General features: G+C 45.0%; 1 protein-coding gene across 1 annotated transcript in view; it reads left to right on the top strand.

Annotated features, from left to right (window-relative positions):
• PREP (prolyl endopeptidase) overlaps positions 1-17,310 on the top strand; it is a 354,821-nt gene that overhangs the window by 193,968 nt on the left and 143,543 nt on the right. The window contains exon 8 of the mRNA XM_063917051.1: positions 14,243-14,434. Within this exon, the coding sequence (XP_063773121.1) occupies positions 14,243-14,434 (192 nt within the window). The remainder of the gene's footprint in view (positions 1-14,242; positions 14,435-17,310) is intronic.

Here is a 17,310-nt window from a genome sequence, read left to right as displayed (position 1 = left end):
TGCCTTTTCTTTGAACACGGTATTTTCCACTGCCTCGCCCTACCCCCATCCCACTTTCCCCTTCCCCCCTGGGAGCCTGCAAAGTACATGCAGTAGACAGGGAGGGAGTTCCGATCAGGTTACAAGACATGTGCAACAGTATACTACTGTGTGTAGGAAAATCCTCCACCTACTCTGATTTATGTGAAACCTGTGTGCACCCTTTCATTGAATGTATAACAAAGAAAAAATAATAATAAAGTGAATGTCACGGGAACATAGAAAAAAAAGGTTGGCACTTTGGGACTCTCAGCGTGGGAGGTGGGAGCCTTCATCGCTAGGTTGGTATGGAAGGGGAGACAATTAGCTACCGGAGGGTATTAACCCCAAGTTTCTGTGACCCCCACAAGGCTCATGGCAAGCGTCGGAACCCATGGTGGGTCTGAATTAACGGGCCCATTATAGTCTATGGGAAAATGTGTCCACTTTGCATACTGATATCTCTGGTTCTGGGTGTCCCAGAGACTCAGGACTGGTACCATACAAAAGAGGAGACTCTTGGCTTTCGGGGCAGACCAACCACTAGTTTATGTGACACTGGAAAAGGAAACTGGAAGCAACCGTGTTTCGGGTCCCCCCCAGCTGTCCGCCTAGCTTGCACAGGATGCAGGGTTTCTGGCTAGATAGGAAATACTGTACAGAAATGCTAAGCATGGTAATTTGACATCCAGGAACATAGGGAGCAGTTTTTATCTCTCTCCATTATACTTAGAAAAATTACACTTGCCACTGTACGTTACAAGCTGTTCGTGCTAATTAGTACACTAGTAGAACATACTGTACAGAGATACTAAGGACAGTGATTTGGCATCCACAAACTTAGGGAGGATCTTTAATCTCTCTCCATTGTAATCTTTCTAAGTATAATGGAGAGAGAGATAAAAGCTCCTCCCTAAGTTCCTGGGTGCCAAATTACAGTCTTTAGTATCTCTGTATTCTATGTTCTACTAGTGTACTAATTAGCATGAACAGCTTGTAACGTACAGTGGCAAGTTTAATATTTCTATGTATAATGGAGAGAGATAAAAGCTCCTCTGAAAGTTCCTAGATGCCAAATCACTGTCCTTAGTATCTCTGTACAGTATGTTCTACTAGTGTACTAATTAGCACAAGCTGCTATTAACGGAATGCCAAATCACCGAACTTAGTATCTCTGTACAGTATGTCCTATTAGGGTACTAATTAGCATGAACAGCTTGTAACGTACATGGCAGGTTTAATCTTTCTATGTATAATGGAGAGAGATAAAAGCTCCTCAGTAAGTTCCTGGATGCCAAATCATCGTACTTAGTATCTCTGTACAGTATGTTCTATTAGGGTACTAATTAGCTGTTCGTGCTAACTAGTACCCTAATAGAAAATACTATACAGAGATACTAAAGACGGTGATTTGGCAACCAGGAATTTACGGAGGAGAAAGATCAAACCTGCCACTGTATGTTACAAGCTGCTCGTGCTAATTAGTACACTAGAAGAACATGCTGTACAGAGATACTACGGACAGTGATTTGGCATCCACGAACTTAGGGAGGAGCTTTTATCTCTCTACATTATACTTAGAAAGATTACAATGGAGAGAGATAAAAGCTCCTCCCTAAGTTCCTGGATGCCAAATCACTGTACTTAGTATCTATGTACAGTATGTTCTATTAGTGTACTAATTAGCACGAACAGCATGTAACACACAGTGGCAATTTTAATCTTTCTATGTATAATATTGAGAGATAAAAGCTTCTCCCTAAGTTCCTGGTTGCCAAATCACCAAAATTAGTATCTCTGCATAGTATTTTCTATTAGGGTACTAATTAGCACAAACAGCTAATTAGTACCCTAATAGAACATACTGTACAGAGATACTAAGTACGGTGATTTGGCATCCAGGAACTTACTGAGCAGCTTTTATCTCTCTCCATTATACATAGAAAGATTAAACTTGCCGCTGTACGTTACAAGCTGTTCGTGCTAATTAGTACACTAGTAAAACATACTGTACAGAGATACTAAGGACGGTGATTTGGCATCCAGTTAAAAGCTGTTTGTGCTAATTAGTACACTAGTAGAACATACTGTACAGAGATACTAAGGATGGTGATTTGGCATCTAGGAACTTCCAGAGGAGCTGTTATCTCTCTCCATTATACATAGAAAGATTAAACTTGCAACTGTACGTTACAAGCTGTTCGTGCTAATTAATACACTAGAAGAACATACTGGGGACTCAGACTCATACAGTACTTGCATTTCAAAAGCACAGTATTTTCCACCGCCTCCCGCTTGCCCATCGCCCTTCCCCCCTGGGATCCTGCACAGGTCATGCAGTAGACAGGGAGGGAGTTATTCACATAAACTAGGGCAAAGCTGCAGGAGCAGTTGTACTGTTTAGGGTCTATGCACCATATGGTATACATACAATTCTGTAGCAGGGCAGACTCAATTAAAATGGCTACCGCCTGTGACTCCTCGCCCAATGGAGGCCCTCGGCTATGGAGCAAGTAACAGCACAGATTTGGTAGGTCACGGGGCAATGCTGAAGGAGCGTCAGAATCCCCTAGCTAAAATACACAGGGGTGATAGGGATAAGTGAGGTCTTTGCGCATAACGATACACTGCAAAGTTCCCCATGGTTTTGATTATGCCTTTTCTTTGAACACAGTATTTTCCACTGCCTCACCCTACCCCCATCCCACTTTCCCCTTCCCCCCCTGGGAGCCTGCAAAGTACATGCAGTAGACAGGGAGGGAGTTCCGATCAGGTTACAAGACATGTGCAACAGTATACTACTGTATGTAGGAAAATCCACCGCCCACTCTGATTTATGTGAAACCTGTGTGCACCCGTCCATTGAATGTATAACAAAGAAAAATAATAATAATAAAGTGAATGTTACAGGAACACATTAAAAAAAGGTTGGCACTTCCTTCCCAATGGGGTTGGTTTATGCCTTAGGGGACTCGGACGTTAATACTTGTATTTCAAAAGCACAGTGTTTTCCACCGCCTCTCCCTACCCCCATCGCCCTTCCCCCCTGGGAGCCTGCACAGGTCATGCCGTGGACAGGGAGGGAGTTCAGGTCAGGTACAATACACAAATGCTGACGATCTACAGTACTGTGTTGCTCAGTTAGTTGCGTCGGAATACACTAATTTATACTCATTACCGCTGTGTATTTGTATATAGCGGAATGAATCGCTGCTGCAGATTTACTTTGATTTATGTGAAACCTGTGTGCACCCTTTCATTGAATGTACAACAAAGAAAAAAAATAATAAAGTGAATGTCACGGGAACATAGAAAAAAAAAGGTTGGCACTTTGTGACTCTCAGCATGGGAGGTGGGAGCCTTCATCACTAGGTTGGTATGGAAGGGGAGACAATTAGCTACCGGAGAGTACCAACCCCAAGTTTCTGTGACCCCCACAAGGATCATGGCAAGCGTCGGAACCTATGGTGGGTCTAAATTAACGGTCCCATTATAGTCTATGGGAAAATGGGACCACTTTACGTACTGATATCTCTAGTTCTGGGTGTACCAGAGAATCAGGACTTGTACCATACAAAAGAGGAGACTCTTGGCTTTCGGGGCAGACCAACCACTAGTTTATGTGACACTGGGAAGGGAAACGGGAAGCAACCGTGTTTCGGGTCCCCTCCAGACGTCCGCCTAGCTTGCACAGGATACAGGGTTTCTGGCTAGATAGGAAATACTGTACAGAAATGCTAAGCATGGTAATTTGACATCCAGGAACATAGGGAGGAGTTTTTATCTCACTCCATTATACTTAGAAAAATTACACTTGCCACTGTACGTTACAAGCTGTTTGTGCTAATTAGTACACTAGTAGAAAATACTGTACAGAGATACTAAGGACAGTGATTTGGCATCCACGAACTTAGGGAGGAGCTTTTATCTCTCTCCATTGTAATCTTTCTAAGTATAATGGAGAGAGATAAAAGCTCCTCCCTAAATTCCTGGTTGCCAATTACCGTCTTTAGTATCTCTGTATAGTATTTTCTATTAGGGTACTAAATTAGCACGGACAGCTTGTAAAGTACAGCGGCAAGTTTAATCTTTCTATGTAAAATGGAGAGAGATAAAAGCTCCTCTGGAAGTTCCCAGATGCCAAATCACCATTCTTAGTATCTCTGTACAGTATGTTCTACTAGTATACTAATTAGCACGAACAGCTTTTAACTGGATGCCAAATCACCATACTTCGTATCTCTGTACAGTATGTTCTATTAGGGTACTAATTAGCACGAACAGCTTGTAACGTACAGCGGCAAGTTTAATCTTTCTATGTATAATGGAGAGAGATAAAAGCTCCTTAATAAGTTCCTGGATACAAAATCGCCATACTTAGTATCTCTGTACAGTATGTTCTATTAGGGTACCAATTAGCTGTTTGTGCTAATTAGTACCCTAATAGAAAATACTATGCAGAGATACTAAGGATGGTGATTTGGCAACCAGGAACTTAGGGAGGAGCTTTTATCTCTCTATATTATATATAGTAAGATTAAAATTGCCTCTGTACGTTACAAGCTGTTTGTGCTAATTAGTACACTAATAGAAAATACTATGCAAAGATATGTTCTAGTGTACTAATTAGCTGTTTGTGCCAATTAGTACCCTAATTACCACTGTTTGTGCTAATTAGTACACTAACTAATACTATGCAAAGATATGTTCTAGTGTACTAATTAGCTGTTTGTGCCAATTAGTACCCTAATTACCACTGTTTGTGCTAATTAGTACACTAATAGAAAATACTATGCAAAGATATGTTCTAGTGTACTAATTAGCTGTTTGTGCCAATTAGTACCCTAATAGAAAATACTATGCAAAGATACTAAGGATGGTGATTTGGCAACCAGGAATTTAGGGAGGAGCTTTTATCTCTCTATATTATACATAGAAAGATTAAAATTGCCACTGTACGTTACAAGCTGTTCGTGCTAATTAGTACACTAGTAGAACATACTGTACAGAGATACTAAGTACAGTGATTTGGCATCCACGAATTTAGGGAGGAGCTTTAATCTCTCCATTGTAATCTATCTAAGTATAATGGAGAGAGATAAAAGCTCCTCCCTAAATTCCTGGATGCCAAATTACTGTCCTTAGTATCTCTGTACTCTATGTTCTACTAGTGTACTAATTAGCTGTTTGTGCTAGTAAGTACCCTAATAGAAAATACTATGCAAAGATACTAAGGATGGTGATTTGGCAACCAGGAACTTAGGGAGGAGCTTTTATCTCTCTATATTATACATAGAAAGATTAAAATTGCCACTGTACGTTACAAGCTGTTCGTGCTAATTAGTACACTAGTAGAACATACTGTACAGAGATACTAAGTACAGTGATTTGGCATCCACGAAGTTAGGGAGGAGCTTTAATCTCTCCATTGTAATCTATCTAAGTATAATGGAGAGAGATAAAAGCTCCTCCCTAAATTCCTGGATGCCAAATTACTGTCCTTAGTATCTCTGTACTCTATGTTCTACTAGTGTACTAATTAGCACAAACAGCTTGTAACGTAGAGTGGCAAGTTTAATCTTTCTATGTATAATGGAGAGAGATAAAAGCTCCTCAGTAAGTTCCTAGATGCCAAATCACCATCCTTAGTATCTCTGTACAGTATGTTCTACTAGTGTATTAATTAGCACGAACAGCTTGTAACGTACAGTTGCAAGTTAAATCTTTGTATGTATAATGGAGAGAGATAAAAGCTCCTCTGAAAGTTCCTAGATGCCAAATCACCATCCTTAGTATCTCTGTACAGTATGTTCTACTAGTGTACTAATTAGCATGAACAGCTGTTTTACCGGATGCCAAATCACCGTACTTAGTATCTCTGTACAGTATGTTCTATTAGGGTACTATTTAGCTGTTTGTGCTTGTTCACGGGAACACATTAAAAAAGAAGGTTGGCCCTTCCTTTCCATTGGTGTTGGTTTATGCCTTAGGGGACTCAGACGCTCGCATTTGTAAAGCACAGTATTTTCCACCGCCTCCTGCTAGCCCATCGCCCTTCCCCCCTGGGAGCCTGCACAGATCATGCAGTGGACAGGGAGGGAATTCAGGTCCTGTGCAATACACAAACGCCGAAGATCTACTGCACTGTTTTGCTCACTCAGAATACACTCATTTCTACTCATTACCGCTGTGTAGATGCATTTAGCGTAAAGAATCGCTCCTGCAGATCTACTCTGATTTATATGAAACTTGTGTGCATCCTTCCATTGACTGTCTTACAATGAAAATAAAATAATACAGTGTATTATTACAATAAAAAAAAAAAGAAGGCACATCAGGTCTCGAACCCTGGACCCTCATCGTGGGAGGTGGGAGCCTTCACCCCTAGCCCACGATGCCTCATGAGAGATTCACAATTTCATGTGTAAAAGTACTGCAAACAGCGCCCGGCCCCCACCCCATTGGTGTTGGTTTATGCCTTAGAGGACTCGGACACTCGCATTTGTAAAGCACGGTATTTTCCACCGCCTCCTGCTAGCCCTCCATTCCCATTATGCCGTAGGGAACTCAGACGCTCATGTATTTTAAAAGCACGGTGTTTATACATTGTACTGTACATTCTTCCTTTTACACAATTAGTTGCGTCTCCATACACATACAGTACTCTACAGTAGGTCACCATCTTTTTCCACCGCCTCCCGTTACGCCTACAGTATTAACATTACAGTCGTCACTGACCAATTGCCAGAGCTGTACAGGTACAGGTAGATCAATCCGCCGCTATACTGTACGATCGAAAGTACTGGATTAGTGGAGCATTAGCCACCCAGTGGTGGAGATGTGTAATGCATGCTGAGTATCTAGATCGCCTCAACGCGCCTGCCTGTGATTAAACTCAGCTATCGCCTTAGCGTGACTAAACGGACGTCTAGGCGGAGAATCGGTCAAGACAAAGGTGGCTACATCTGTATATATATTATAGAGTATCAATTTCTACATTACTTTATACATCACTTTATATATCATTATATGTAGAGGTAGTATATATCATGGGAGGACACTTTGGTTTATTGTTATCGAGTAAATAAAAAATCAACAGTTTTACACTACGGTGGAGAGGAGTTTCTCTGACGTCCTAGTGGATGCTGGGGACTCCGTATGGACCATGGGGAATAGCGGTTCCGCAGGAGACTGGGCACAACTAAGAAAGATTTAGGACTACCTGGTGTGCACTGGCTCCTCCCTCTATGCCCCTCCTCCAGACCTCAGTTAGAATTTTGTGCCCGGCCGAGCTGGTTGCACACTAGGGGCTCTCCTGAGCTCTTAGAAAAGAAAGTATATTTAGGTTTTTTATTTTCAGTGAGATCTGCTGGCAACAGACTCACTGCTACGAGGGACTGAGGGGAGAAGAAGCGAACCTACCTGCTTGCAGCTAGCTTGGTCTTCTTATGTTACTGGACACCATTAGCTCCAGAGGGATCGAACACAGGCCCAGCCTCGGTCGTCCGGTCCCGGAGCCGCGCCGCCGTCCCCCTTGCAGAGCCAGAAGAACGTCCAGGAAATCGGCGGCTGAAGACTCCGGTCTTCATTAAGGTAGCGCACAGCACTGCAGCTGTGCGCCATTGCTCCCCATGCACACCACACACTCCGGTCACTGATGGGTGCAGGGCGCTGGGGGGGGGGGCGCCCTGGGCTGCAATAAGAGTACCTTAGCTTGGCAAACAAACACGTAATATAGTCAGTAAGACTATATATGTGTAAAATCCCCTGCCAAAAATATCCTGAAAAAAGCGGGAGAAGTCCGCCGAGAAGGGGGCGGGGCTATCTCCCTCAGCACACTGGCGCCATTTCCTCTCACGGCTCCGCTGGAAGGACGCTCCCAAGGCTCTCCCCTGCAGTTACCAGGCTCAATAGGGTAAAAAAGAGAGGGGGGGCACTAAATTTAGGCGCAAACTGTGTATTATAGCAGCTATAAGGGAAAAAATCACTGTGTGTAGTGTGTATCCCTGCATTATATAGCGCTCTGGTGTGTGCTGGCATACTCTCTCTCTCTGTCTCCCCAAAGGACTTTGTGGGGTCCTGTCCTCAGTCAGAGCATTCCCTGTGTGTGTGCGGTGTGTCGGTACGGCTGTGTCGACATGTTTGATGAGGAGGCTAATGTGGAGGCAGAGCAGGTGCCGATAAATGTGATGTCACCCCCTGCGGGGTCGACACCTGAATGGATGGACATGTGGAAGGAATTACGCGACAGTGTCAACTCCTTACATAAAAGGTTTGACGACATAGCAGATGTGGGACAGCCGGCTTCTCAGCCCGTGCCTGCCCAGGCGTCTAAAAAGCCATCAGGGGCTCTAAAACGCCCATTACCTCAGATGGCAGACACAGATGTCGACACGGATACTGACTCCAGTGTCGACGACGATGAGACTAGTGTACATTCCAATAGAGCCACTCGTTATATGATTACGGCAATGAAAAATGTGTTGCACATTTCTGATATTACCCCAGATACCACAAAAAAGGGTATTATGTTTGGGGAGAAAAAGCTACCAGTGGTTTTTCCCCCATCTGATGAATTAAATGAAGTGTGTGAAGAAGCGTGGGCTTCCCCCGATAAGAAACTGGTAATTTCTAAAAAGTTACTAATGGCGTACCCTTTCCCGCCAGAGGATAGGTCACGTTGGGAGACATCCCCTAGGGTGGATAAAGCGCTCACACGTCTGTCAAAAAAGGTGGCACTACCGTCTCCGGACACGGCCGCCCTAAAGGAGCCTGCGGATAGAAAGCAGGAGGCTATCCTGAAGTCTGTATATACACACTCAGGAATTATACTGAGACCGGCTATTGCTTCAGCATGGATGTGCAGTGCTGCAGCTGCGTGGTCAGATTCCCTGTCGGAAAACATTGATATCCTAGACAGGGACACTATATTGCTAACCGTAGAGCATATTAAAGACGCTGTCTTATACATGAGAGATGCACAGAGGGATATTTGCCGGCTGGCATCTAAAATAAACGCAATGTCCATTTCTGCCAGGAGAGGATTGTGGACTCGGCAGTGGACAGGAGATACAGATTCTAAAAGGCACATGGAAGTTTTGCCTTACAAGGGTGAGGAGTTGTTTGGGGATGGTCTCTCGGACCTCGTTTCCACAGCGACAGCTGGGAAGTCAGCATTTTTACCCCATGTTCCCTCACAGCCAAAGAAAGCACCGTATTATCAGGTACAGTCCTTTCAGCCCCAGAAAGGCAAGCGGGTTAGAGGCGTGTCCTTTCTGCCCAGAGGCAGAGGTAGAGGGAAAAAGCTGCAACATACAGCCAGTTCCCAGAAACAAAAGTCCTCCCCCGCTTCCTCTAAGTCCACCGCATGACGCTGGGGCTCCACAGGCGGAGCCAGGTACGGTGGGGGCCCGTCTCAAGAACTTCAGCGACCAGTGGGCTCGCTCACGGGTGGATCCCTGGATTCTACAAGTAGTATCTCAGGGGTACAAGCTGGAATTTGAGACGTCTCCCCCTCACCGTTTCCTCAAATCTGCCTTGCCGACAGCTCCCCCGGACAGGGAGGCAGTGCTGGAGGCGATTCACAAGCTGTATTCTCAGCAGGTGATAATCAAGGTACCCCTCCTTCAACAATGACGGGGTTACTATTCCACAATGTTTGTGGTACTGAAACCGGACGGTTCGGTGAGACCCATTTTAAATTTAAAATCCTTGAACACTTTTATATAAGAAGGTTCAAGTTCAAGATGGAATCGCTCAGGGCGGTGATTGCAAGCCTGGACGAGGGGGATTACATGGTATCACTGGACATCAAGGATGCTTACCTGCATGTCCCCATTTACCCTCCTCACCAGGAGTACCTCAGATTTGTGGTACAGGACTGTCATTACCAATTCCAGACGTTGCCGTTTGGTCTGTCCACGGCACCGAGGGTATTTACCAAGGTAATGGCCGAAATGATGATACTCCTTCGGAAAAAGGGAGTTTTAATTATCCCGTACTTGGTCGATCTCCTTATAAAGGCGAGGTCCAGGGAACAGTTGTTGATCGGAGTAGCACTAGCTCGGGAAGTGCTACAACAGCACGGCTGGATCCTGAATATTCCAAAGTCGCAGCTGGTTCCTACAACGCGTCTACTGTTCCTGGGGATGGTTCTGGACACAGAACAGAAAAAAGTTTCTCCCGGAGGAGAAGGCCAAGGAGTTGTCATCTCTAGTCAGAGACCTCCTAAAACCGAAACAGGTGTCGGTGCACCACTGCACGCGAGTCCTGGGAAAGATGGAGGCTTCTTACGAAGCAATTACATTCGGAAGGTTCCATGCAAGGATCTTTCAGTGGGATCTGTTGGACAAGTGGTCCGGATCGCATCTTCAGATGCATCGGCTGATAACCCTGTCTCCAAGGGCCAGGGTGTCGCTGCTGTGGTGGCTGCAGAGTGCTCATCTTCTAGAGGGCCGCAGATTCGGCATACAGGACCGGATCCTGGTGACCACGGATGCCAGCCTTCGAGGTTGGGGGACAGTCACACAGGGAAGAAACTTCCAGGGACAATGGTCGAGTCAGGAGACTTCCCTACACATAAATATTCTGGAACTAAGGGCCATTTACACTGCCTTAAGTCAGGCAAGACCCCTGCTTCAACACCAGCCGGTGCTGATCCAGTCAGACAACATCACGGCGGTCGCCCATGTAAACCGACAGGGCGGCACAAGAAGCAGGATGGCGATGGCAGAAGCCACAAGGATTCTCCGATGGGCGGAAAATCATGTGTTAGCACTGTCAGCAGTGTTCATTCCCGGAGTGGACAACTGGGAAGCAGACTTTCTCAGCAGACACGACCTCCACCCGGGAGAGTGGGGACTTCATCCAGAAGTCTTCCAAATGGTTGTACACCGGTGGGAAAGGCCACAGGTGGACATGATGGCGTCCCGCCTCAACAAAAAGCTAAAAAGATATTGCGCCAGGTCAAAGGACCCTCAGGAGATAGCTGTGGACGCTGTAGTGACACCGTGGGTGTACCAGTCGGTTTATGTGTTCCCTCCTCTTCCTCTCATACCCAAGGTACTGAGGATAATAAGAAGGAGAAGAGTAAGAACTATAATCATTGTTCCGGATTGGCCAAGAAGAGCTTGGTACCCAGAACTTCAAGAAATGATATCAGAGGAACCATGGCCTCTGCTGCTCAGACAGGACCTGCTGCAGCAGGGACCCTCTCTGTTCCAAGACTTACCACGACTGCGTTTGACGGCATGGCGGTTGAACGCCGGATCCTGAAGGAAAAGGGCATTCCGGAGGAAGTCATCCCTACGCTGATTAAAGCTAGGAAGGAGGTGACTGCAAAACATTATCACCGCATATGGCGAAAATATGTTGCGTGGTGTGAGGCCAGAAGGGCCCCAACGGAGGAATTTCAGCTGGGTCGATTTCTGCACTTCCTACAGTCAGGGGTGACTATGGGCCTCAAATTAGGTTCCATTAAGGTCCAGATTTCGGCTCTGTCGATTTTCTTCCAAAAAGAACTGGCTTCACTGCCTGAAGTTCAGACGTTTGTTAAAGGAGTGCTGCATATTCAGCCCCCTTTTGTGCCTCCAGTGGCACCTTGGGATCTCAACGTGGTGTTGGATTTCCTTAAGTCACATTGGTTTGAGCCACTTAAAACCGTGGAACTGAAATATCTCACGTGGAAAGTGGTCATGCTGTTGGCCTTGGCTTCGGCCAGGCGTGTGTCAGAATTGGCGGCTTTGTCATGTAAAAGCCCTTATCTGATTTTCCATATGGATAGAGCGGAATTGAGGACTCGTCCCCAATTTCTTCCTAAGGTGGTATCAGCTTTTCATTTGAACCAACCTATTGTGGTGCCTGCGGCTACTAAGGACTTGGAGGATTCCAAGTTGCTGGACGTAGTCAGGGCCCTGAAAATCTATGTTTCCAGGACGGCTGGAGTCAGGAAAACTGACTCGCTATTTATCCTGTATGCGCCCAACAAGCTGGGTGCTCCTTCTTGAAAGCAGTCTATTGCTCGCTGGATCTGTAGTACGATTCAACTTGCACATTCTGCGGCTGGACTGCCGCATCCTAAATCTGTAAAAGCCCATTCCACGAGGAAAGTGGGCTCTTCTTGGGCGGCTGCCCGAGGGGTCTCTGCTTTACAACTTTGCCGAGCTGCTACTTGGTCGGGTTCAAACACATTTGCTAAATTCTACAAGTTTGATACCCTGGCTGAGGAGGACCTTGAGTTTGCTCATTCGGTGCTGCAGAGTCATCCGCACTCTCCCGCCCGTTTGGGAGCTTTGGTATAATCCCCATGGTCCTTACGGAGTCCCCAGCATCCACTAGGACGTCAGAGAAAATAAGAATTTACTCACCGGTAATTCTATTTCTCGTAGTCCGTAGTGGATGCTGGGCGCCCATCCCAAGTGCGGATTGTCTGCAATACTTGTATATAGTTATTGCCTAACTAAAGGGTTATTGTTGGGAGCCATCTGTTTGAGAGGCTCAGTTGTTATTCGTACTGTTCACTGGGTATAGTATCACGAGTTGTACGGTGTGATTGGTGTGGCTGGTATGAGTCTTACCCGGGATTCCAAATCCTTTCCTTATTGTGTCGGCTCTTCCGGGCACAGTTTCCTAACTGAGGTCTGGAGGAGGGGCATAGAGGGAGGAGCCAGTGCACACCAGGTAGTCCTAAATCTTTCTTAGTTGTGCCCAGTCTCCTTCGGAGCCGCTATTCCCCATGGTCCTTACGGAGTCCCCAGCATCCACTACGGACTACGAGAAATAGAATTACCGGTGAGTAAATTCTTATTATTGTTGATATGCCAGCAAATTGGTGATTTTATGTACGTGCAATCCTTTCTGAAAGGGGTAATAACAGTATTATACTGTGCCCTCTTGTCTTCTTTTTGATATATGAATAATTGTCTATTTCTTTCTAACTGTGCTGGAGCCATTGGCTCTGTCTAGAAACCTACATGTAAGTTTAATTAGCTTCTGACTAGCTTACAGGTTGAGTCTCCCATATCAGTTATTCTGCAAACCAAAATATTCAGAAAACCAGAATATTTTGGGCTGACATGGCACTGACATCATGTGACAGGTCAGATAGTGTTTTTTTTTTTCTAGCCTGATGACCCCACCGGGCTCCCTCCAGGCTGTCTTGATGCGCCTCAGCCACTGTTCCCCTGGTTGCTGGGCTCTGTCCATGTTATCTAGTGTGCCTCACCGCTGGTCCTTGGCTTGCTGGCCCTACTGTTAGCCGGACCTCAGAGGTTTCCCCCCTACCCCAGCGGATTTTAAGGACATTGCTGCACCGCTAATGAGAATAATTGCATTTTCACTGCATCCTAAATGGATCCATACCTTCTTACAGGGATGCATTTAGAATGCATTGAATATGCAAATATTCTAAAATCCAGAAAAATCCCATATACAAAATGCTTCTGGTCCTAAGCATTTATTATATGGGAGACTCAACCTGTACCATGTTTGCTAGAAAATTTCTGTAAGCTCGAATGGATCATGATTATTTTATACGGTTATAATTGATGTCCGCTCACCTAGAGGACACTACAGCTATAACAAATTGCAAAAAGGTGGCACTTAAAGCATCTAATAGTGATCAGATATGGAAATATTTAATTTATTGTGAAAATATGGAAATGTACATGTGGATCCTTTAACCAATGGGAAGGCTTTTGAGGGCATTACGTTTTTCCTAGTCTTCCCAAATAAGGCACATCACATGCAATAATGGCCAAAATAAATACTATCACTAAATGTACAGTATGTTGTAGTATCCAATCGATAGAAATTAAGAGAACTAGTGCAACATTGTATGAAACAATCAACTAACATTGATTTAAAAAACATAAAATGCTGGTAGTAAGACTTTGAGCACACTTACCAGAGTTTAAATAATACATAATAGTCCTGCTCACAAAATGAATTCAGGTTCAGCCTGGTGAAGTACTGTAGCACTGAATATGTATCTATGTGGTCTTTTGGAATTGACACTGGCATCCTCGCTAGTCTCTCCCGCTTCTGTCCAACACCACACGCGTGTCAGTGCTAGGTACCTATTTGAAAAGCGCAAATCGCTAGGGCATGGTCTGATGTGAATTATCAAAATGTGGTGCACGATATATTGATAAACAAAGGTTGATAAAAATGTTATATAAGTATATATGTAATGCATGTGTAATTTCTTTTTTTTTCTTTTCTGCAGGAATACTTCCATGGGTAAAACTAATAGATAATTTTGAAGCAGAATATGAATATATAACAAATGAAGGGACGGTCTTCACATTTAAAACCAACAGAAATGCCCCAAACTACAAACTAATTAACATAGATTTCAGTGATCCTGGAGAATCCAATTGGAAAGAACTTGTACCAGAGCATGATAAAGATGTACTGGGTAAGTGTTTTTTGCTTTTCATTAAAAATGAATACATTTAAAAAAAAAAAAAAACTGTATTACATTGTGAAAAACAAACTCTTTGGACAGTATTCAATTCTTTCCGCCCCCTTCCACACCCGTTTTGTTTCTGCTGATGGGCGTGGTATCATCATTTCAGCTCGCTACCCCTGGGGTAATGAGACGCCCAACCCTTTATACGAAAACCTATTACTATGGGCGCGATATGCTAACGGGGATTACTTTACAAAGGATATTGGACATGATATATCATTTGAATACCACCCTTTAAATCCTATGCCAAAAATGCAGAATATGCTTCAGTTTGTAACGGCGTCGTATAGATTTCGACATCTGGGATCACCACTTCATTTCATGATTGGGCTTGATCACAGCAATTAAGATGAATATTTTGCTGTGTCTTTTTTCTTTTAATTTCAGTTTCTTCCTGTCCACATCACGCCCTATGGCTTTAAATTCCTTTATCATCACACGTCTCCGTTCATTTTGCAGAAGAAATGCCCTAGAATCAGGGATTGTGCCTTACAGACAGGGCTGCCATCAGAAATTGTGAGGCTTGGGACTGACAAAGTAGTCTGTGGTGCCCGCCTCCTTCCCCCAGTGGTACATGTGCACTAGCACAGCTGTGTTGGGGTCAAAAGAATTAGGAATGTGCCAGTAATACTGCAAATTACAAATAATCTCCAGCTCACCCTCCCAGTTTTCTTCAGCCTCATCCCCTATGTTACTGCAGCCCCAGCCTCGTTGTGTCTCACCAGCCAGCCTTCTTCCATGTCTCCTACCCCCAAGTGTCTCTCCAGCTCCAGCCAGCACCCCTTCTGTTTCTGACCACCATGTTATACAGAAAGGTACCCTCACCTACATGGCCCCCGCAGCATAAAACGCAGAACCATGATGCACTCCAGAGCTGGTGGTGACGAGATGTAACAATGCCTTGTTATTGCACTTGGGGGTAAGGTTATGTAATTTAAGGGACAATACAGATACAGACAGCATAGAGCTCCTATACTGCAGCTGCTCATTGCCAGAGCTCAGGAATGTCTTTGCTGAAATGATGCATCATTTCTCGGAGAGCAGACTGGGGTTGCTCCGGGGTCATCCATGTTCTGAAGGAGTAACTTCGGATGGGCAAGGGCGAGGAGTGTAGATCGATATGGGTGGAGTGTCAGATTTTTCTGGGGGGGGGGGCTGTGTTAGTACTTCGGTCGGCAAGCTGGTGGAAATGTTTTGCTTCAGGCGCAGTAGTACCCTCCCCTGATGGCAACCCTGCCGGCTGCTCTGCAGGCACGTGGCCCTCTCTTCTCCAGTGGCGCAGCGTGACGTCATGATGTCACATCACATAATAAATTTATTGTGTAGCGGCACCAGGCAGTAACCGGCTGGCGGTAGGACCGCTGCCCTCCATCAGGGCTGGCATATAGTCCTGCGGGCAGGTAGATAGGCAATAGCGGGTGGTAGGAATGGGCCAGTCCCTCCCTACTCTGTCATAGTGTCCGGGCCCAGGACTGCTGTACCGGTAGTTCACCCTTGATGGTGGCCATGCCTACAGAGGCTGTATCATGGGGCTTGTTTGGGTATCCCTGATTTTAAGCTAATTTGGCTGTGCTACTTTCTTAGTGCATTCTATGGAGCTGCCCTATTTCCTTGAGAATATGGTGCTTGATAGAATCTGGATATCTTACTTTACCTTCGTTCTTTTCTCTTCTCGAGCTCTCCAGAGCTCATCAACCAACAATATTGCACACGTTGCTCTAAGGCAGTGATTTTCAACCTTTTTTTACTCGCGGCACACCAAACAATATTTTAAAATTGCCAAGGCACACCATCAGTTCCCCACAGAACAAAAACAAAAAACACACACTGGCCGTCACAGTAAAAAAAAAATCCACACATACATTGGCCTACCCAGAAAAACAATCACATTGCTCCCCACATAAATCCTATTGCGCCCTACATAAATCCTATTGCTCCTCACATGAATTATTCACATTGTTACCCCAATAAATCCATAAATCCTTATTCTACCCACATAAATCCCCACAGGAGAAATAAAATAACAAATATTAGCCCCTACCGGTCAGCTGTTCTCCTCCCTGTCCCTCAGTGGTGGGGGTTATTCATAGTGGAGTGCTGCGAATATGGAGCAGCGGGTGGGGGGGGGGCAGGTGTGGATGTGGGTGGGTAAGGAAAGCTGTGTATGCAGGCAGGAACTGGAATATGTGTATGCAGGCAGGTGGGCTGGCTGGGTGGTGAGACACGGCGGCCGTGACCTATGATATCACACCGCCGCGTCTTCAAGGCATAGCTCATGGCCAGAGCAAGACTGATCCTCTAAGAAAACCCTGGCCAACAGTTCACTCTGAAGGTGCAGGAAGCTGCTCTGGCAACGCGGCACACCTTGCAACTGGTCGCGGCACACTAGTGTGCCACGGCACACTGGTTGAAAAAGCCTGCTCTAAGGGATAGTGCTAATCTGCACGTTAAATTGGCCCCCACTCCCAGTTCAAACTGCAATTCCTACATAATTTTAGTCATGAATCCAATTTTCCTTCCTTTGATGTTGCATTTTCTTTTGTTTAAACGGAGCTGTTTGGTGTGACTGCAGCAAGGATGTATGAGGAAGCATCTGTAGCTCCATTTATGTTAAAATTAGAGAAAATGCTTATCAACTATTCTAGATACGTTATTTGGTTTTCTGCACATCGCATATATTTTCTGCATCCGTCTCCCCAAGTTGCTGGAGAGGCTGTTCAGCAGTTGGCTCTACATTTTGGTGGCATTTGACAAAAATTTCATCTTCATTCCGGTCTGATGTTAGATAATTTTTGTCTTCCTAGTTTAATTTTGAGACAACC

Source organism: Pseudophryne corroboree, chromosome 4 (assembly GCF_028390025.1).
Source record: "Pseudophryne corroboree isolate aPseCor3 chromosome 4, aPseCor3.hap2, whole genome shotgun sequence".
Taxonomy (NCBI): Eukaryota; Metazoa; Chordata; class Amphibia; order Anura; family Myobatrachidae; genus Pseudophryne; species Pseudophryne corroboree.
The sequence above is the reverse complement of the archived record's forward strand: the minus strand, read 5'-3'. Positions and strand labels throughout refer to the sequence as shown.